This window comes from Budorcas taxicolor, chromosome 6, assembly GCF_023091745.1.
Source record: "Budorcas taxicolor isolate Tak-1 chromosome 6, Takin1.1, whole genome shotgun sequence".
Classification (NCBI taxonomy): domain Eukaryota; kingdom Metazoa; phylum Chordata; class Mammalia; order Artiodactyla; family Bovidae; genus Budorcas; species Budorcas taxicolor.
In genome coordinates, this window is record NC_068915.1 from 59,844,132 (window position 1) to 59,867,674 (window position 23,543).

Consider the following 23,543-nt stretch of genomic DNA (forward strand, 5'->3'; position numbering starts at 1 on the left):
TTCTCCAGCCAGAAACAGTCGATTCCTTCTATGCTATAAGGGCTTTTTTCTAATTTTGTTTGGGGGGAAAAAAAAGTGTATAAAGAAAACACAATTTAAAATAAGGTACTGAAATTGCTTTAAGAAAGTTTTATTTACTGCATACATCCTAAGAATGTATTGTAAATGAAGCAAGATCTAAATAAACTTAAAAGCTTTTCAAATACAAAGCAACTAAAGGTAACAACTAAACTGCCAGCATGTTTGAAAACAGAGAACTCGAAAGCTTTTTTTTTTTAAACATTTTTATAGTTTGTTCTTAACCCTAAAAAAAAGTTCACATTTCAAGTTACAAACTTACCTCAGTAGTGTACATATGTGAAATGGTTTTGAAACAAGAGGAACAGGCAGACCTAAAGGTAGGTAAGAGGCTCACTGATACTTAACTGGCTATGTCACCAACATTTATTTTTAAGGTAGTTTGGTAGTTGCCATGTTAAGACACCATTTTTTTCCTTTTTTTTTTTTTCCATTTTTGCAAATAATTTACAGGCACATGTAAAATACAGTAAGATCCCTGGGTCAGTCTCATCCAGTGAACCTCTGTGCTAATTAACCCTTCACTGGAAGGAGAGTAAGACAGCACTTCTTTCGTACAAAGTCAAGGGATGGGGACTGAATGCAAACTGCATTTTGTTGGATTACTCATTACAACGGATTTGAGTTTGGATGCAGCTCGCTGGGTACATCATCAGAAACATTGCACAATTACTTTCTGTCATTTAACAATGATGGAAAGGAAGGCTAGGAATGTTTAAAGGCCTTTGCAGGCACTCAATAGTCTTATAGAATAGTTAAATAAATATTGCTTATATATAAAAAATTCATCCCACCCTAAGATGAGGGAAAAGAGAGCATCTGGGAATCTCTTAATTTAAAATGTAAAACAGAACTAAAACATCTGCTAAGGGCATGATCCTATTATTAATCCACAGTAAGAATTCAGCCATCAGCAAAATTCAGTGAGTGGAAACATTTGATGGAATCTCTAATATGACGTAAAAACACAACTATGTCCTTGCCATCTATTGCACACCTCACTTCCTTGTTAGAACCTTAAAAAAAAAATTCCAAGTTGATGTATTTCATAAAGTAGATGACAATCTTAACATTTTACTGTATTTTACATTCACTCTGCTAAACAAAAGCCTTTAAACAGGCACAAAACACTGCAACAATACATTTACTTCCTAATAAAACAAAACTGTTTAATAACATTGAAATAAAATGGTTTCGTTTTGCATTCAACTATATACCATGAACTTCTGCAACATAAAACAACTAAAAATGGGCATTAGGAGATATTTACAAACTATCCTTTACTCCTACAGGTCTCTCCTCCTCCTCCTGGCTGTGCATGCCCCAATTCAGTTCACTTGCCACACGCACAGCAACAGTGGAGGGAGGCCCTGTTCAATAAACACAATATTTCCAATACCCCTGACAACCACAGACATTGTGCATGAAACATGATAAGGCAGCTAGAAGCATAGCCGTCTGCTAACAAGAGCCTTCGGGGTCTTGTCTATAATAACATTCTCTGTCTCTACAAACTTAGACTTCAAAACAAATATATAATAAAAGCATTAAGAAAGGAGTGAAGGTTTCATATTGGACAATTAAATAGCTATGCAAAGATGCCTTATGCAAACTATGAAAATCTTGTGCTTACACATACTCTGCTATTGAAAATAGCTCCCCAACCAAACCACAACCCTCCCCAAACAAAAACCCATACAAAACAAAAAACCCTAACAAAAAGAAGTATAAAAGCCATCAATGTTCTCTGTCAGAGTAATTAATTTGTCCTTGACTTGCCAAATATGAAGGTGGGTCTGGGGAAGGTGGGGGTGGGGGTGGGGGGAGGGTGGGGGAGGTGACACGTCTAAGAGCAAAGGCACATGGACACTGAGTAGGGGCCGAGGACAATGGCAGCAGGTGACAGCGCCTTCCAGTGTTTGGACTCAGAAATGTGACAAGTCTTTTCAATATTGGCTTAAGGAGAGGTCGAGCGTTTAAAGAACAGAACCATCGTGAATAACACATGGTTAACACCCGTCAACCCTTACTTCCAGCAGAAATAGAGGTTTCATTCATTTTATAATTGCACTTTCCAGTATAACTTTTAAAATAATGTTTTCTGTAGTATTTTTAAAGCACTATTGTTTGTATCTTTAAATATTGAATATATTTTTCAAAATAGTTCCCTAACTGCTCAAGTGTGCTTTTTTAATATATACTTGATATATTATTGAAGGTACTACAAAATAGAAATCTCTGGAGTGCAGAAGTTAAGAAAATAACCTTCATAACTGAAAATATATCCTTAAAAATACAAAAACAAAAACCTCTATACAAATGTACTACCACGTACAAATTTTTAAGAGATGGTGTTTAAGGCACAAACCATTGCAAGTCTCTTAGAAATGTATGAACACAGGTCTGCTAAATTGAAAACAGTCTTAAAAAACTAGTGAAAACTTCATGTAATATAAAATATTCCAGTATGGTATTTGATAACATTCTTCGCATTCAGGTTTCGTGTGTGCTAACCGAACACGGTCTTTCTTCATAAATAGTAAAGTGTTCCTTCAGTGGCGGCGGCGGCGGGTCTCAGTAGGTCTGGTACACGTCGTGGATGGGCACCTGGATAGCAGCGGCGGGGAAGGCCTGAGGTATGTAGCCTGCGTATCCGCCGTACACGGCAGCGGCGGCCGCTGCATTCTTCTGTAGTGTGGCGATCGTGGCTGTGGCTGGAGCAGCAAATGGCACATAACTGGCTCCGTAGATCCCAGCAGTGGGAATTCTCTGAACATTTGGAGCCACCGTGTACACTGGAGTTATTGGGCGACCCTGAGGGGAGAGAGAGCATCCTTATTGATCACCTGTAGGTATCTAACCAGATAGGCGGAGGACACCACCCTAATGGCAGAAAGCAGAGAGGAACTGAAGAGCCTCTTGATGAAGGTGAAAGAGGAGGGTGAAAAAACTGGCTTATATCTCAACATTCAGAAAACTAAGATCATGGCATCTGGTCCCATCACTTCATGGCAAATAGACGGAGAAACGATGTAAACAGTGAGAGACTTTATTTTCTTGGGCTCCAAAATCACTGCAGATGGTGATGGCAGCCAGGAAGTTAAAAGATGCTTGCTCCTTGGAAGAAAAGCTATGGCAAACCTAGACAGCATATTAAAAAGCAGAGACATCACTTGGCCAACAAAGGTCTGTATAGTCGCAGCTTTGGTTTTTCCAGTAGTCCTGTATGGAGAGCTGGACTATAAAGAAGGCTGAGCATCGAAGAATTGATGCTTTCAAACTGTGGTGCTGGAGAAAACTCTTTAGAGTCCCTTGGATAACAAGATCAAACCAGCCAATCCTAAAGGAAATCAGCCTTGAATATTCACTGGAAGGACTGATGCTGAAGCGGAAGCTCCAATATTTATGGCCACCCTGATGTGAAGAGCCAACTCACTGGAAATGACCCTGATGCTGGGAAAGATTGAGGGCAGGAGAAGGGGGCGACAGAGGATGAGATGGTTGGATGGCATCACTGACTCAGTGGATATGAGTTTTAGCAAATTCAGGGAGATGGTAAAGAATAGGGAAGCCTCGTGTGCTGCAGCCCATGGGGTTGCAAAGAATTGGACATTACTGAGCGACTGAACAACAACAACCTACCCATTCATTCAACAACCCCATTCATTCATTCAACTCCCAGGGGCGAGGGAATGACAGAGAAACAAAAGTTTCCATTCTCAGGGCAGATGGACAGACAAGCAATAATCGTAGGGGACTGAGATGGGAGCCACTGAAGTGCAGCTGCATCCTCAAGGCACGTTCAAATTCCTAACTGGTGACCATGACAGGACTGGAATGTTCAGGGAAAGTGCACATACTCTGGAATCTTCTGCCCACCATTCTACTCAATCAGCCTACATACCAGAGCGAGCTAGAGATGGGAGTTGAGGTCTACCTTTTACTCAGTTGATCTCACTGTAATTATGAATACGTATTTTTCCTAAAATACATGCCAGCTGCCTCAACTCATTCCTAACTGAAGGAACATGATGTACCAAGAATGGAGAGGAGCACAGCCTATGACTTTATGGAACAAAGTACACAGCTCTCCCAAGGGCCAGCATCTTAAGCTCTGACCTAAAAAGACTGTGATCACACAGGATCTTCAACAAATGCGTTCGCTTCAGCCGCCGACCTAAGATTTGACACCACTAAATATACAGTTGCTGTGGAAGCTTAGAGAAGAGGCCAACTAACTTGAGGGGCAGGAGGAAGCATCTCTGAAGTGGAAAAATTTGAACTGGGTTTTGAAGGATAAGTGGGGGCTTCCCTGGTGGCTCAGATGGTAAAGAATCTGCCTGTAATGCCTGAGACCTGGGTTCGATCCCTGGGTCAGTCAGATTCCTTGGAGAACAGAATGGCTACCCAATCCAGTGTTCTTGCCTGGAGAATTCTGTGGACAGAGGAGCCTTGTGGGTTATAGTCCGTGGGGTTGCAGAGTCGGACATGACTGAGCAACTAACACTTTCACTTTCACTTGGATAAGGTGGGATTTCCACATGATGAGGAAGTGAGGAAAGAGGCGCTATCTGAAGTAAGCTGCCTTACTGTAGATGCCATGCTGGCTCTGGAAGTCCAGGATGCTTCCTTCCCTCCGCTTGAGAGTGAAACATACTACATTTTCAGAACAAGTAGACAAGAAAGACTGTGGTTCAGTATTTTCCAAAATGTTTGCTACGGAGTTCATTCTGTGGACTGCTTAAGGGAAAAGGAGATTTTTGGTAAAACAAAAAATAATATTGGTAAAAATTTTGGTAAAAATAATATTGGTAAAAGTTTGGTAAAAAAAATAAATCACACATTTATTTAACAAAACATCTTGTAGACCTTATGTTTCATAGCATGCCCTGTGGTACAAATAGTTCAGGATATGTAAAAGGGAGAATTAGATTTTAAAAAATTATTTCTTCCTGGGTTTTATAAAGGAATTACTTATCATTCCTTTACAAAAACCCACAAATTAGAGTTAAAAATTATGTTCAGAATTGAAGAGTCATTTTTTTCAACTGTAATCCAAATAATAATTACAAATAATATCTAAATGATAACAATAACAGATTACAGTCTGCTAGGCACTATTCTAAGTGCCTTATTTAAGTGACACTATTGAAACATCATCACAACCACCAGTGAAGCTGGTGGATTATATGGAGAAGCTTAGACGTTTTAAATGACTTGCACAGGTGACACAGCTTTTAAGCAACGGGATGTGTGAATCTGGCACCTGTGCATTTAGCCTTGCACTATCCTGCCTGCTACAACGCAGCCACAACGAACATTAGTAACACTTTACACCAAGGAGAGAAACTTTGGAACTGGGAAGACTGTGGTTCATAGCAGGACACAAGCTATCTTCTCCAAATCTGCGGACATCTCTTGAGCGACAAGTGCACAAAGGAAAGGATCACCAGGAAGGTGACATCTGAGAGAAACCACTCCATGTACAAAAGTGCAGCCCAACACCTGAGCTCAGGGGAGTGTGATGAGGCTGACTGTGGGGAGCTGGGGAGGAAGAGAGAGAAAGGCCTCAATTCCCCCTCCTCTCCAAAAAGAAATGGTTCTTGCTCAACCTATACCACTGACTGGCTGTGAAGATTGAAACATTTTGAGAAATAAATGAAAAAAGGACTGTCTACACATGCAAGCTTTTTTTTTTAATTGCCTGCGAAGGCTATATGAAATTTTGGATTTAAATGGCTACAAAGGAACATCTCTGAGCTCCTGCAAAACAGAGGAGGAAGATGGAAGGTGTTCCCCAGGAAGGTCACGGGGAACTGATGTGTGGTTTCACTCCAAAAAGTGTTCTTTTTACCAATCTGTGGAGATTAAAATGCTCCTTCCTCTACTGCAGTTTGGCAGAGAACACAGAGGAGGTGGAGGACAGAATGTATCAGGCAACCCAGGTCAAAGAACTCAAGGCAGGACAGACAGTACTCAGCTTTGAGGGAGAGCAGCGGGGCCACACACTCAAAGAAGCCATTCCCACGTTACAGAGGAAGTGGCTCCAGGCATTCTGCAGACTATACTGGAGGAGGGAAGCACTGCCACAGAAATCTACTGATGATGACAGCACACTGAACAAATCCCAAACCACAAGACCCCGACGCCAGCTTCCGTGCAGACTGATATAAGACAGAAACAGCCTGCAATCCAGAGTGTAATCGTGAAGCCTGAAATTTGGGCCCAACCACAACTGTGACCACTCAGCAAAGACCAAAGTTCACAAGTTTCCCAGTAAAGAGGAATTAGAATTAGCAGAATTCCACTAGGTAATGCTTGTAGGTTACTGTATGTATTTATAGTCAGGACACAGTAATAACTACCTTGTGAGTCATTTCCAACCCAAGACTACTGCTAGGGTTCACAAGCCTAGCTGTTTCACCATTATTGAGGAGGTGGGACAAAATATGGATTCTAGAACGCCAGCCCAGTTCTGCTGAATTGGAGTCTTCTGGGGTTGGAATCTAAGAATCTCTGTTTTATAAACATGTCTCCTCAATAATTCTTATCCAGTTAGATACAAGACATCCCTGGCCTGAGCTTTTATGCTTATGGACTGATGAGGTGTTTGATATTCACTGCTTCACAAAGGATAGCTTCAACAAGATTATTTTTCTGTCTAGGAAAATGATATATAGTATAGGTATTCCCTGTGTGCTACATATTGCAGAAACAAAGAAACATATACAAGATGTGGCTCTTGGTCTGAAAATACTTTAATTGGGGAGACAGAACATAGAACTTGACTGGTAGTCAAGTAGCCAATACTGAGACATACAGGACAGATGGTTTCCCAGGTGAGGTAGATGGAAAGGGTTCTAGAGAAAAAAACCAGATAGAGGAGAACACTATGAGTAAAGGTGGGGAAGGAGGATGGAACGGTAAAACTGGATTGGGAGGAGAAATGGGAATAGCTGGATGTGGTTGGGAGAGTTTTGTAAAGTTTCATAAACCTTTATAGACATTTCTGTCTCTCTACAGGCACTCACATATATATATGCATACATATATACCTATGGATATACTCAGAGAGAGAGATGGAGGGGAGGAGGAGGGGCAGAACTTTAAAAAACCTTTACTGGACTATAATCTGGAATGCAAAAATTACAATCTGGCATGAACTATCCCCTGGGATTCCATGTGTCACCTCAGTAACAATACGTACACGAGTTAAAAATTTTCCCATGTCATTAAAAAAAAAATAGGATGTATAACGACACTGTGAGAAATTACATATGTCATTTTTGGATATTGCTTCCTATCTTTAATACAGTGGCAATTTTAGGATAGTACAATTCTTATCTAACATTTTCCTGTCCTGTCATGATTTATCTTACAAAAATATTTCTATCACTCAGACCCATAGTTCTAGCAGAAAGCCAGGCACAGTGTCAGTGCTCCTGCGGAGTATTAAGTGAATCCGTGATACATGAGACCTCACACAAACACCGCAGCAAGAAGCCTACCTGGAAAGGTGGCGGCGTGGACACGGCAGGGATGACCGCAGCAGCGGCTGCAGCGGCCGCAGCAGCACTGGCTGGGTCGGGCTGCACAGCGATGGGGCTGATCATGTGCTCCATTGTGTGGATTTTACCATCTTCAATCATTTTAGGGGCCGGAGCTGCCTGAAACATGGAATATTGGGCGCCGATGGCAGGGATGGCCACTGCAAGAGAAGGAAAAGGGAAGCACAGGTCAGTTACTTCTAGTCACTGAGGGAAGCGCCATCACTTCCTCAATATTTTTAAAAACAAGTTTAGCAGCCAGGGGCTCTGCCTGCAAACGAATGCTCTCTCACTACAGGTGCTATCCAAGAGGGGAGGTGGAGGTACCCTATATCCTGCTGGACTTTCAAAAGGAACCATGTGGCAATGGGTGGGATCTCCCCACAGATCCTCAGGGTAGGCAAGCCTACAGTTAAGTTTCTGTGCCCACATCTTCTACCGCTAACAGAATTTGGAACAGAATAGCGTTTAGACTCGTATTCTTGAGGTCCTACAGAGCAAGAAAGGGCCTTGCAGTTTTGAGAAAACAGGCTCAGAATAAGAAGTGAGAGCAGAGGCTTGAGGCCCAAGAGTGTGAGAAGAGCCTGCCAGTTCCTTATCACCTATCTTACTCAGTACCAGCCCCACTGCCCTTTTTCACTTTCACCACGTTTTAAAGAGCAGGTGCTACTGAGAGTTTCATTCTGAGAACTCAGAGGTCAGTGTATATCCTCCCCGACCTGCCAATGCAAAGACATGTTTCTGTGAATAAAGTTCAAAGGACTCATTTCAACCAGAGGATCAGACAGATCACAGTGTTCGAATGTCAATGTATGATGCTGCTGCTGCTGCTACGTTGCTTCAGTCATGTCTGGCTCTTTGCGACCCTATGGACTGTACAGCCTGCCAGGCTCCTCTGTCCATGGGATTCTCCAGGCAAGAATATTGGAGTGGGCTGCCATGCCCTTCTCCAATGTATGATAAGGAGAGGTAAAAAGACCAAAAAAAAAAAAAAAAAAAAGCCCTGATTTGGGGGAGGTTGTGTGAGTGTGTGTTGTATGTTATGAGGATGGTAAGAATATTGAAATGCACACAACAGAGTATACTTTCTCTTATTTTTATTCTCCAACCGTAGGTAATTTTTTCGAATAGAAGCCGATTTGATATAAGGTAAAAAGACATGCTTGCATGCTGTGTGCTCAGTTGCTTCATTCGTGTCTAACTCTTGGTGACGCTGTGGACTGTGACCCACCCAGCTTCTCTGTCCATGAGATTCTCCAGGCAAGAATACTGGAGTGGGTTGCCCTCCCCAGGGGATCTTCCCGACTCAGGGATCAAAGCCACGTCTCCTGCTTTGCAGGTAGATTCTTTACCAGTGAGCCACTGTGGAAGCCCAAAGAGAGATGACTGTAGGCTAAACAATGGTACAGTCATTCAATGAAATATATCTAAAATCTAAACCAGATCTTTTACCTGCCTTTCCATCTATGTGATCTTGTGCCTAGATACTTCACCATTGCCTGGTGTTCCTCCTAAAATTACAGAGTTCTAATTTTCTGAATGAATCAGAAACAGAGGTCAAGGGGACAGGGCCTAGAAAGGGCTATAAGTTTGAGCTACATCTGAGTTGTACTAAGCAACTCCGGATTGTTCTGGCTACCAGCCACAGGAATTTCTACCCCATGCCTCAGAACACAATTACATGCTTAAAGATCTTTGAGTTCTTTTCTCTGGGCTTCCCTGGTGGCTCAGCTGGTAAAGAATTAGCCTGCAATGTGGGAAACCTGGGTTGGGAAGATTCCCTGGAGAAGGAAAAGGTTACTCACTGACGTATTCTGGTCTGGAGAATTCCATGGACAGTCCATGGGTTTGCAAAGAGTTGGACATGACTGAGTGACTTTTCTTTTCTCTAGTTAAATCTTAAACTACTGCCAACGGGAATACTTATCCCAACAAGTAGAAGAGACAACTCCTGTATCCAGGCTCTGCTTTATGGAATTAGAGAGAAACAGGATCAGTTTTATATTGTTTGATGCATCAATGACATTTCCTAGGAAATCCAGTCTAAGGAGTCACTTAACTGCAGAAGTGGCAGAATTTTTTTCACAGGCATTAAAAAAAAAAAAAAAATCACTGGATTACTTCAAAAGGAAGCTCTACGGAGAAAAGGCCTTGTAAGCCCCTATGTGGTCAATGCCAACCTACACTCCTTATACACAGCTCCCTTGAAATTGTTTTAGCCAGACGAAGGAGTACAGTCCTAGCCAACACGAAGTCAGGAGCTGAGCTTCGAAGTGCAGATGCTCTCAAAGAGCTCTTCAACCTACCCTCCGTGAGACTGGGAGAAGGTCTGGAGGAGTATCACGATGGAATTTCCCATGTGTTTGGGTGCTTGTGTGGTGTGTGCACACAGGGGGTTTGTGCCGTGCTCACACTGTGCAGTTCAATAAAGCTCCCTGCAGCTTAGGATCAGAAAAAAAGACCTGTCTCAGATGACTGACGGCATTAACAACGTTGGAAAACTGGTTTGTGGGGCCTGGAGGATGGAAGCAAAGTTCAAGGTCCTTCGCTTCAACTACTTGAGTGCCCCTCTACCCTCAATCTACTGATCCAGCAAGAGGCGGAAATGAGAGCTGGGAATTAGCTGCAGAAAGTTTCTCTGCTGCCTTACTCCCAGGTGTTCTGATTGTTTAAGACCATGATAAGGGACAGCAGCGTTATTTACTCCTGAAGGGGAATTTCCCAACAACTCTCAGAACTGGCAGAGTTGCACCTTCTGGCTTCTGATGACTGGGGTCAAAACAGGCTTGAGTAAGGGATAGAAAGCTTTTAGCTGGTAGAAGATACAGAAGAGCCTCACATTTTTCTACCCCCGCACCCCTTGCCCCAACCTCCCTAACTGAGAACCTGCCTAATTGAGAAAAAGTCTAACAACTGGCGACAGCCATTTGGGAAACCCACTATAAGAAAGTTTGACTTGAACATCGTCAAAATTAGACCATCCCCCAAGCTCTAGATAAGAAGGCCCAGGAGGCCACGATCCTTGCCTAATCTCTGCCTGCCTTTGAGAAGAGGAACCCACATGCAGATGAAAGTGCCGAGGAAGTCAGCTCAAAGAGAGAGAGTTGGGGTTCAGGCTGAATAAATGCATTCTCACTCTGGTTTATACTGACCTGTACCAGGCTTAATGGCAACTGGGTTGACGGCAGAGATTTCCAAATTCGGTACAAGTTCATATCCTTTTTCTTGCTGTTTTCCTTTTCCTTCATGATATCGGCTATATATACCACGGCCAGCAGAATATCCCCCAAGGTAGGAACCCCTGGGGCCCGGGGCTCTGTTGCCAGCTGCACCTCGACCCCGGCCTCTTATGCTGCCTGCTTATAATAACAACACAAAAAATGATGAGCTACCAACAGCAACTGTACAGGAGGTGGATCTTAACCCAAGGTTCTTGGCACTTTGGTATCTGTCCTGGCTCTAAGCTACAGGTGGCTACACCTCTGCTCTTTAGTGAGCTCGGAAGATGCTTCAGGCTTTCTGGCTCCAGCCTAGATGCATCCTAAGATGTCTGCTTAGTACACAAGATGAACTTGAAGGGTGAGTTCCTAGGATTGAAACTGCCACTCCAATAAATAAAAATTTTCTAAGACCGTCACAAAACTAGATGTAGAAGGGGAAGTGCTAGTTCATCTTCCTCATTTTAGGCGTGAGAAAACAGGCTTCGGGAGCTTAAAGGGGCTGACTAAAGCCACAGAGCCGGTTAATCAGACGGCAGGACACAGAACCCCAGTATTTTGCTTTCCAGTGTAATGCCTGCTTTCAGTACAGGCTAGTCAGTGACTAAGAACAACAAAACAACACAAACAAACCCAACAATACTGTGCCCTTCACTCCCCAACATTCTCAAGGTTTAATTTCACAAGTAGGCTTTAACCTAAGAACCCAGAGACTTGCCGTCTAGCCCCACGTTGGATAAAAGCCCTGGGAGGGCAGAACGCAAAAAAAGCTTGGATGCTGCACGTGATGGGTAACGTTACCTCACGCTGTATATATGAACCATCTACAATTTCCTCGATGCTGTAGCAGTGACTGCCCCAATGAGGGTGAGTAGGAGGGGTCGCCGTCCACCAGCTCAGTAAATGACAGCCACCACCTCCCAAAGGGCATCCATCTGGCAGATGCGTCTCCCCTACTCCCGCCCATGTAGGCGAGGAACCCCCACTAACCTTTCACGAAGTAGTCCCTGTTGGGCCCGATGAGCGCGTTGTAGGGGTAGCCATAGTAGGCTAGCGTGTAGGGGTCACAGGAATACACGTAGCTGGGCTGCTGCACCACTGCTGCCTCGGCTGCGCCGCCACCCTTGGCTGCCTTCTGGTAGCGGGAGTACTGCTCCTTGTCAACGGGCTTGGCCAGCGTCACCTCGAGGCACGAGCCCTCCAGCTCGGTGCCGTTGAGGTTGTTCATGGCGTGCACAGCGTCCTCGCGGCTGGCGAAGTGCACAAAGGCATAGTCGCGGATCTTCTTGACGCGCTCCACGCAGCCTGGGTTGAACTGGCCGAAGCTCTTCTTGATGGTGTCCTCGGTGGTCTCAATCATGAGGTTGCGCACGTAGAGGATCTTCACGGTCTCCATGACATCCTCGTCCACGTCGATCTCCGGCTCGGCCCAGTCCACAGCGATCTGGTGGCCCCACAGCTGGATGCGGCCGGGCATGAGCTTGCGGCGCGCCATGGCAGCGGCACGGTGGCTCTCGTACTCCACGAAGGCGAAGCCGCGATTCTTCATCTTGTCGGCCGCGCTGGCGTAGACGATCACATCGAGCACGCCCTCCGTGACCTTGGCGATCTCCTCCAGGATCTCCTCGCGCTTCTTCATCTTGGGGATGCCCCCGATGAAGAGGCGGCAGTTGTCGACGCTGCAGCACACGCCCAGCAGGCGTCCGGGGCGGATCTCATAGTTGTTGAGCTCGCGCACGGCGCGCTTAGCCTCGTTCTTGTGGCAGTACATGACGAAGGCATAGCCGCGGTTCTTGCCATCAAAGTCCATCATGAGGCGCAGCTCGTAGATGCGGCCCACCGCCTCGAACACTGGCACCAGCTCGTCCTCGTACACATCTCGGGGGATCTTGCCCACAAAGACCTCGCAGCCGCGCTGGGGGTGCGGGCCCTCCCAGCCGGGCGGCGGGCCGCCGTACTTGCGCTGCCCATTCTCCTGCACCATGCTGTAGCCCGTGCGCTCCATCAGCGCCAGCAGCGCCGCCTCGTTGGGCGCGCCCGCCACGCCCTCGGGCACCTTGGCAGAGGACCCTGTGGCAGAGTCGCTGCTCATGGCTGCGGTGGAATCCTCTGCGGTCATAATGTCACAGGCATCCACGGCCGGTGGAGACCTGGGGAAGGCAGGAGGGAGAGGATGAGCCTAGAATCTACACCAAGTTGAGCCACAACTTGACTACAATTTTTTTTCTTCTTTTTCTCCTCTTTTTTTTTTCTTAAAGCCATCCAAGACTCACGCTTAACTCTCGGGTGGTTAAATGAGAAATACGATGGGGACTTCTCTGGATGAGCGGCAGCTCTAAAATCGTCTAAATTAGGCAAGTTGTTTTGCAGGAAAAACCAGAAGTGACTCAGGAAAAAAAAAATCAGAAGGAGCAGGTACTTCCGCCTAATCAGCACCCCCAACAGCTTTGAAGCATAGAGAACCTGCTGTCATTGTGGGTGGAAATCTCACGTCTTGAGGCAGTTGGCAACATCTTTTGCTTAATTCCTGCACTGTCAACTCAGATTGATTTCCTTTTAGTTATAGCATTTTACCCCCTTTATTTCTTTGGCAGACAAAGCCTGCTTTCTTTGCTTTCTTTTTAAAGAGGCTTTTTCATTTAGGAATGGAAAGAGGGCAGTGTATTTACATTGTTAAGGAAAAAAACTGAGGAGGTGTTATTATAGAAGATACAGAACTGTGTGCTGAAGCTTTTTACAGGGAAGAAATGGAATATCCACAATAACGAAGGACTTGGGCGAAGAACTGTGCGAAGAGCTGGTAAGTCTGATTTTTACGGTGTCACTCCCTGTCAGCAATTATGAACCATTCATGGATTTGGAATCAGTGCACAAAGAGCTAGATTAGGTTCAGGCTGGGGATTTTTGAAACAACTATCTGGTAAACTACAGGATAGTTTTCAGAGAACTGTCACATGCATTATCTTATTTGATCGTAATCTCCTTTCATGGTAAGTGACAGTATCATTAGTCCCAATTTGTCTATGGGGAAATAGACTCAGAGAGGTTGAATAAATTACTCATTTCACACAGTAGGTATCTGCTCCTATCGGGACTTGATTTCAAGCCATCTTGTGTTCTTTCTTCTAAACCAGTGCTGGGCAATAGAACTCTGTGATGATGAAAAAGCCGTCGGTAGCCACTTGTGGCTACTGAATACTTGAAATGGGACAATTGCAGAGTTTTTCATTTTTTTCTAAAATTAAATAGCTACATAAGTGCAAGTCTAAAGCACGCCACCTTCATTCCTTCAGAACAAGGCCCTTAGAAATGATTTAAAATTATACAGTGAGATTATCACTAGGTGCTTCTTACTGTGCTATTGTAAAGAATAGCTCTGATTAGCTTTTTTTAAAAAATGAAGTTTATTTCATTGTTTTGGACTATGAAAGTATTCAAGTAAATTTTATGGAAATTAAGAAAAAGTAGGAAAAAGAAGTTATTCCTAATTCTCCTACCCAGTGATAGCCACATAAACTTTCCCATCTTGCTTTTGATAGTTTCTTTGGGGGGAATGGGAGTGGTGGAGCTAAATTTACATCTGCTGCTTTACTTCATTTTATAAGCATTCCTCCACATTCTTAAAACTGTAAAAATATGACTTATAATAGGAATATGGTTTCATCATTCAACTAAATTTTTTTTTCATTTTTTAAAATGTACTGCTGGGAATTCTACACAAGGATATTAAGGGAAATTTCAAGGTTAATTAAGGTACATTTGCTCATCTAAAGAAAAAAAAAAAGAATGATAGGATACAACAGAATGTATGTTTTCGCCTGTTGGCCAACCAGTACTACCTTGGTTCATCTGCTGAAACATCAAGCAGCAGTACAGTTTCATGCGTTAGTGAGTGGCCACTGGACTGATGCTGAAGCTGAAACTCCAGTGCTTTGGCCACCTGATGCAAAGAGCTGACTTACTGGAAAAGACCCTGATGCTGGGAAAGATGGAGGGCAGGAGGAGAAGGGGACGACAGAGGATGAGATGGTTGGATGGCATCACCAACTCACTGGAGATGAGTTTGAGTAGACTCTGGGAGTTGGTGATGGACAGGAAGGCCTGGTGTGCTGTGGTTCATGGGGTCGCAAAGAGTCGGACGTGACTGAGCGACTGAACCAAACTGAACTAGAACCAGAGTGCATGACTTTGTGTGAATCCTAGCTTGAACACTTCCTAGTTGTATGACCTGAAGCAAGGATATTCAGCTCCTTCATGCCTCAGTTTCCCTATCTATAAAATGGGAACAATGATAACAGTATTAACTTTGTTACATTTACAAAAGTGAGTTAATACATACAAGCATTTTGAACTGTGCCTGGGAAATTGTAAATGCTCAAGAAATGTCAGTTATTACACTTCATCCAAACTTCTGGGTAAAACTTCAGACCAATTTAGTTTTAGAGTAATTTTGACACTTTCTCAGTTCTTTAAAAACATCTGTTTGATATGGCTGCTATTCTTATTTTTAATTTTCTTTGTTCTTCAGTTGCTTGAAAGCTGTTTTGGCAGCATATCTAATTATTATGAAGCCTTTTTTTCTGGTTTAAATTTGAAAATAATGTAGTTCCTGGAGTTTTGTGTTGAAGCAGAAATTTCATATCAGATTTGAACATGAAGATCTTTCCCTCCTTCCAAAAGGAAGATAAGGATATATTCTTAAGATAAGAAGATTCTTTGTACAAACACCTATGCATTTATAATCTGTGACCTGGGAAGGAAATGCCAGGTATATATATAAACACATATGAGGGAATTCAAGATCTTAACATGGTTTACCTACATAAAACAGTGACTAAAGTCCAAAGGAATAGTCCTTCTATCTCTTCTGAGAGATGTAGAGTTGACTTGTTCTTAATACTTTCATAATTGTACTTTGAAACTACTCTTTAACTCGCACAAAAAGCTGTATAATGCCAGGCTAGGGGAGTCATTTTCAATTCCAGCCCTATTAATTTCACCAGAAAATCTGTTGCTTTCAGTAAGTAGTTATAGCTTATTCTCTTGCACCTGCAAGCCAAGAAAAGCCTTTTTTTCCTGAGCTTTCATCATCTGGGATAAATGAATCATGTTACTGGCCCCCCTTCCCTTTTTACTTTGAACCCTAGGAGGTTTGGAATTGAATTTGTCACTTTAGTTTTATAATTGTGTAAGACATTACAGCACACTCTCAGATTCATTTGATCTTTGCTATAGTTTCATTTTTTTAGTCTCCTATATACCCAATGCCATGAATTTAGCTATGTATATTATTCATCTAACTGTTTTCATGTCCTTGGAAGCCATCTCTATAATTCTGGAGTCAGGAGAGGAATAAATGCATATACCCATGGAAAAAAATATATAATTTGCATGAAATATAAATTAGTATAGTATTTAAATGAACTATTTTTACACTACAGATACATAAAAGCAACTGAGAACCACAATGAGATACCACTCTGCATCCATTAGCATGCTATTGTGTGTGTGTGTGTGTGCGTGCGCACGCATATGTGCGTGCTCAGTCATATCTGACTCTTTATGACCCCACTGACTGTAGCCTGACAGGCTCCTCTGTCCATGGGATTCTCCAGGCAAGAATACTGGAGTGGGTTTCCATTTCTTCCTCCAAGGGACGTTCCTGACCCAGGTATTGAACCTGGGTCTCCTGCACTGCAGATTCTTCACCACTGAGCCACTTGGGAAGTCCTAGCATGCTATTATAACCAACCAAACATACAAACTAATGAAGTAAAATAAGTGTTGACAAGAATGTAGAAAAACTGCAATCTTTTCTCATTGCTGGTGGGAAAGTAAAATGGTGCAGCTACTGTGGAGAACTGTATAGCGGTTCCTCAAGAACCGTAACACTTATCATATGATCCACCAATTCCACTACTGGGTATATACTCAAAAGAACTGAAAATTGGGACTCAACACAGATATTTGCACACCATTGATCATAACAGTATTATCCACAGTAGCCAAAAGGTAGAAACAACCCCAAAGTCCATTGACACATGAATGGGCAAACAAAATGTGGCATGTATACTCAACGGAGTATTATTCAGCCTTAAAGAAGAAGGAAATTCTCACACATGCTGCAGCATGGATGAACCATGAAGATAAAAGGACAAATATTGTATGATTCCACTTTCATGAAGTACCTAAAGAGTCAAATTCATAGAAAGCAGAATAGTGGTTGCCAAGAACTGTGGGGAGGGAGAATGGGGAACTATGGTTTATGGTGTCCCAGTGAGAGATGATAAGAAAGTTCTGGAGAGGGGTGGTGGTGATGGTTGCACATCAGTGTAATGTATTTAATGCCACTGAACTGTACATGTAAAAACAGCTAAAATGGTTCTTTATTATGTAAAGGTTAACACACATAGTGAGAAGGCTCAGAGATGCAAAAAGGATAGAAATAAGGTTCTGTAAAGTTAGGATTTCATTAGAGGCCATTACAAATGGTATATTGCATTAGTTTAACACATTCAAGAAAATCTTATGGTCTACAAACTTCATTCTTCTTATCTTTATGTCTAAGATGCCATAGTTAAATAAATTACCATGCTGTTTAATGAGTTTTCAAAGCCAAAGGCTTAGATATGTAAAAGATATATGGCTTATTTAATGTCTTAAAAGCAGGGGAACTATATAGCATTAGCTGTATGACCCTTCTTTTAGAGATGAAACAGAAACCTTATTACAACTAGACATGCTTTAGACCAGGGCTTGGCAAATTACACAATGGTCCAAATATAGCCTGCCATTTGTTTTTTAAATAAAGTTTTATTGGAACAGTCAAAAAGATGGCTCTTTTTCCATTTCAGTGGCAGACTTGACTAGTTCAGACAGAGATTGCATGGGCCATAAAGGCTGAAATATTTACTCTCTGGCCAGGTATAGACGTTTGCCAACCTTTGTTCATGGAGAACATCAATGAGACTAGATAACAAAGATTCTTCTTGCTAAGGTATTACAGTCACTTTTCCCTCTGTTTCCTATGCTGAGCAATTACTTAATTTTAGGACCAGTTTTAAAGAGTCTTCTCAAACTGCTTGTGCCTCCACCCTTGCAATTCTAAGCTGTCTTCCATTTAACTACACAGTCAAATTTATGAGACTAGAATAAAAGACATCTGCTGAAGAATGCTGGCTCAGCTCCTAACACTTATATGTAAACAAAATTTCTTAAGATTTTAAATTCATTCATTCTGCACATATTAATTGAGCACCTGCTGCTGCTGCTGCTAAGTCGCTTCAGTAGTGTCCAACTCTGTGCGACCCCCATCCCTGGGATTCTCCAGGCAAGAAACTGGAGTGGGCTGCCATTTCCTTCTCCAATGCATGAAAGTGAAAAGTGAAAGTGAAGTCGCTCAGTTGTGTCCAACTCTTAGTGACCCTACGGACCGCAGCATACACAGGCTCCTCCGTCCATGGGATTCTCCAGGCAAGAGTACTGGAGAGGGTTGCCATTGCCTTCTCCACACTGAGCACCTACTATGTGCCAAATACCAGTGGATCTCGTCCTCCTGGAGCTTATCTTGAACCCTGACAGTGTGTCTTAAGAGTCTGTACCACAGCTGCCCTGAGTAACTCCTACCATTGAACTGAAATGATCCACGCAAAGCTCCCAGTGCACAACCTCGGGCCAAGTGCTCAAGAAATGTTAGCATAAGAAATTTGAACTTAAAAATCTTACCCAGTCTTGTCTTAAGACTGAGTTAAGAATCTTCCTGTGTTTACAGAGAAACAAGAGGCTACCCCAGCCAACCTTAAACTAGTCAGAATGAGAAGCCTAGCCTGTGAATTCTGGTGTAGACTGGCATATCAGAGCCTCCCAGATTCCGTTCATAGCAGGTAAGTTGTCTGGCAGTGTGATTCTCCACTGGTGACGTGGCTCAGCCATCTGAGTGTAAGCCTGTTTCTCACCTAACCTTTGGCTATAGCAGTTTGCAAGAGGCTCTTCCAGAAAGAACCTGCAGAGACTTGCTGCACTGGGCTCAGATGGTCCCGTAGCCCACATGGATGCCAGATCCCTGGCAGCAGGACCTTCCCCACACAGAGCCATGCTCTCACACACTGAAAATGCATTAGTCTTCACTGAAGGCTGCTGTCATTAAACAAACATGGCATTATATTCAAAACTACTCATTTATTCACAGTTTGGCATGTAAAACAGGAGAATATACTATCAAAATCAAGCTATTATTATTTTGGACTATTAGCGAGAAATTTTGTTTTTGTTTTAGGTTGAGTTTGGGCTTGTTAGTGTAAAATAACATCTTGGGGTTAACTCAGGCTTAAAGCAGAAATCATCAAGGATTTGAATTCCTGCAGATGGTGACTGCAGCCACGAAATTAAAAGACGCTTACTCCTTGGAAGAAAAGTTATGACCAACCTAGATAGCATATTCAAAAGCAGAGACATTACTTTGCCAAGAAAGGTCCATCTAGTCAAGGCTGTGGTTTTTCCTGAGGTCATGTATGGATGTGAGAGTTGGACTGTGAAGAAGGCTGATCGCCGAAGAATTGATGCTTTTGAACTGTGGTGTTGGAGAAGACTCTTGAGAGTCCCTTAGACTGCAAGGAGATCCAACCAGTCCATTCTGAAGGACATCAGCCCTGGGATTTCTTTGGAAGGAATGATGCTAAAGCTGAAACTCCAGTACTTTGGCCACCTCATGCGAAGAGTTGACTCATTGGAGAAGACTTTGATGCTGGGAGGGATTGGGGGCAGGGGGAGAAGGGGACGACAGAGGATGAGATGGCTGGATGGTATCACTGACTCGATGGACGTGAATCTGAGTGAACTCCGGGAGTTGGTGATGGACAGGGAGGCCTGGCGTGCTGCGATTCATGGGATCGCAAAGAGTCAGACACAACTGAGCGACTGAACTGAACTGAACTGAATACTGGTTTAGAGTACCTTTCAGTAGGATTTTAAGTTTGAAGTGGGACATTTTTCTTTTGGCCCTGATGCATGGCTTGTGGGATCTTAGTTCCCTGGCTGGGTTCGAACCTAGGCCCCCCAGCAGTGGAAGCATGGAATCCTAACCACTGGACTACTAGGGAATTCTCTGAAGTGGGACATTTTAGAGGGCAAGGGATAACACTGTACTGGGAAATATTTCCAATGTTTACCAACCAGTCTTTACCTGGGATCAAAAGCAGGCATGAGTTTACGCTCATGGTAATGCAAACTACCAGTTAACTTTGGCTCACAGCCACGTGTGTGTGTGATTAATATGCAATTTGGAATTGGAATTCTTGGGGGGGGGGTGGTTTATTTGCTCACTAATAGACACACTGCAACTTGAAGATAATATTCAGTGGTGAGCAGTGCACTAACTGGAATTTAATCCCATGGAGGGTTTTAGAATTTATTCAAGAGGTAATTCTGGCTCTGTTTGCAGTTAGAGTTCTATTTTTATGTCCCCTTATTTATAACATAAAATGTGTCTTTACTAATAGTCACTTCTTAAGGCATGACTCAGCATACACAATGTATTGCTAAGTCACTTCAGTCGTGTCAGACTCTGTGTGACCCCAGAGATAGCAGCCCACCAGGCTTCCCCATCCCCGAGATTCTCCAGGCAAGAACACGGGAGTGGCTTGCCATTTCCTTCGCCAATGCATGAAAGTGAAAAGTGAAAGTGAAGTCGCTCAGTCGTATCCGACTCTTCGCGTCCCCATGGACTGCAGCCCACCAGGCTCCTCCGCCCATGGGATTTTCCAGGCATGAGTACTGGAGTGGGGTGCCATCGCCTTCTCTGACACAATGTATGGATATAATAAAATGCATACCATACTGGTGACCGCAAGGACTTTGGAGCTGAAGAAACATGAGTTCAGGTCGTGACTGTGCCACTTACCCGCCATGTCATATGAGGTTCCATGTCTACATCTCTAAGATGGTTCTCGTAATAGCACCCATCTCAAGAGGATGGGTTCCAAGATTAAATGATATTTAATATCACACATGAGGGGGAAAAGAACTGAAGACCAAGTTCTACAAAAAGTTTCCAAGATTTGGTCTTACCCTGAGCGGTTATCTTACTGCTCTGTGCCAAGTTACCACCACCCATTAGACTGAACAGCAGAGCAGACACTCCCACCATGGGGCAGGCCTCTGGGCATGCGGACAGGTGGGCAGGCCTCTGGGGGTAGGGACATTTCTGTTACCCCAGAGCTTGAACGCAGAAGAGCAGTTCTGATCAAAATGGAGGCAGGATACTTGGAAATTACCTGGGGGCCCAAACAAAAAGCTGAAGCACAGCAACCTTTTCTACCTCGGCCAGTAACCTTGTGCTATTTGAAGGCATGGCCCTTGGGACACACAAAATCCTCCCATGATTCTCTTTTATTTAGGGAAAGTCCTGGAAGGATAAAGAGGCCCTAGATAGTGGCACTCTGGGCCATACCTTCTGCCAGCTCCTGGCTGATTCTGAGAAGGGTTAATTCATGATGGGTCTTCAACTGCACTGATGCTGGCACATAGTTTGTTACGGTAAAGCACATCATTCGGTGAATGACTGATAAACAGATGAAAGTCGAGAGGTTCACTTTTCCCAGGCATTTCTATCAACATATCCCTGAAATGAGGCACTTGGCTGTGGGTTCCCAGGGACATTGGCTGTGTACCAGGAGAGGGGTAGAACCACCTGCCTCAGAGAGGTGGCGTGGGGGAACTTTCTGTGGGGTTTTGGCAGCGCATAAATACCAGTTAAGAATCTGCTATCTGTACTCAGCCATTAAAAAGAATGAAATAATGCCATTTGCAGCAACATGGATGGACCTGGAAATTGTCTTACTGAGTAAAGGCAGTCAGACAGAGAAGGAGAAATATCACTGGACATCCCTTATACATGGAATCTTAAAAAAAAAAGATACAAATGAACTTAACAAAACAGAAAGAGACTCACAGAAGTAGAGAACTACCTTATGGCTGCCTGGGGGAAGGGGAAGGGATAGTTAAGGAGTTTGGGACAGACATGTATACACTGCTGTATTTAAAATGGATAACCAACAAGGACCTATTGTATAGCACATGGAACTGTCTGTGCTTGATGTTATGTGGCAGCCTGGATGGGAGGGGAGTTTGGGGAGAATGGACCCATGTATATGTATGGCTGAGTCCCTTCATGCTCTGCTGTTCACTTGAAACTGTCATATTGTTAATTCGCCATACCCCAATACAAAATAAAAAGTTAAAAAGAATATGCTATCTGGTTAAGTAAGCAATACACACGTATACTTCTTTCTCAACAGGTTGATGGGTAATGCTGGAAAAAAAAAAAAGAAACCGGCAAATTCGGACACATCTGCTTCCTGAATTAATGTTCTCCCAAGCCGTGAACAAGCAGTAGAAGGGACTTCTAGTTTCACCCCCTATCTTGGCTCTTCTGACCTAAATGTTTGAGGGATCTGGCTCAGAACAGAAAGGTTGACAGGCCTACAAATACCAGAGAGGAGAAGGAAAAGCAGTGACGGCTTATATCATAATAGTAGCTTGAATGTATATAGTGTTTGGCAATTTAGAAAACTGTTTGATGTATGTAATTTAATTTCCTAAAATCCAGAATCTGAGCTGCAAAGGAACCTTGAGTGTCATTTAACCCAACGTTTCTGAACTGGATTTCCTACTGCCATTGTGGGTGTGATAATTCTTGGTTTGGGTGGAGGGGTCTCCTGTAGACTGTAGCATGTCTCATAGGATCTCTGCCCTCTACATTCCCAACGCCCTCTACACGTGACAACCAAAAACGTCTCCAGAGAGGCAAAACGGCTCCCTGTTGAGAATTACTGATCGAGTCTACCTTGGAGTTATAAACAGATTATACACTTACACATGTGTGCGTGCTAAGTTGCTTTCGTTGTGTCCGACTCTTTGCGACCCTAAGGACTGTAGCCTACCAGGCTCCTCTGTCCATGGATTCTCCAGGGAAGAATGTTGGAGTGGGTTGCCATGCCCTCTTCTGGGGGATCTTCCACAAACCCAGGGATCGAACCCAAGGCTCCTGCATTGCAGGTGGATTCTTTACTGCTGAGCCACTGGGGAAACCCATACACTTACACATGAGAGGTACTAATGAAATAGTAGTATCTCCACACTCAGCATGGGCTTGCTGTCTTGACCTGGCTCTTCCTGTCAAGGCTATCAAAACAGACATGTGTAAGAGATTTCAAAGGTCCAAAGCAATGTCTCTTTGATACAAAACTACTCAAGTTAATTTGGTTGGAAATATATCAATTTAATTTTTCAAAGCAAAGCACTACCACCATAAAGCCTTATCACACTGATTCTGTTGTTAGACTGACTTGCCATCCGGCAAACTGACAGGCTTACGTCACACAAATAACACTTTTGCAATCAGGCTAAGGATCTGCCAAGCTATAGAAAGAAATGCCTTATTAGATTCAGACCCCTTGGCTTCATGGACATGTGAAAACTGCTGACAATCTGGTTTTTAAGACTTAGACCTTTTTCTGGCGTCACTGCTGGTTTCTAATTATGTCAAAAGCTTCACTTAAGAGTCAGAATTTTGTTTTTTGACACACTATGAACAACTATTGCCCCTGGAACACAAGTCAATTCACTGATACTAGAACCAACCTCTGTACCCCTTAGGCAGAAGGCAATGATCTGATAAAACAGATGCTCAAACAATGTTTGT

General features: G+C 43.4%; 1 protein-coding gene across 1 annotated transcript in view; it reads right to left on the reverse strand.

Moving 5' to 3' along the window:
• Positions 1 to 2,652: 2,652 nt before the first annotated feature.
• Positions 2,653 to 23,543, reverse strand: part of RBM47 (RNA binding motif protein 47) — a 34,210-nt gene continuing 13,319 nt past the window's right edge. Inside the window, exons 2-5 of the mRNA XM_052642091.1 lie at positions 11,834 to 12,993; positions 10,778 to 10,984; positions 7,587 to 7,786; positions 2,653 to 2,892 (exon numbers count right to left, since the gene is read on the reverse strand). Coding sequence (XP_052498051.1) covers positions 2,653 to 2,892; positions 7,587 to 7,786; positions 10,778 to 10,984; positions 11,834 to 12,962 — 1,776 coding nt within the window. The 5' untranslated portion in view covers positions 12,963 to 12,993. The remainder of the gene's footprint in view (positions 2,893 to 7,586; positions 7,787 to 10,777; positions 10,985 to 11,833; positions 12,994 to 23,543) is intronic.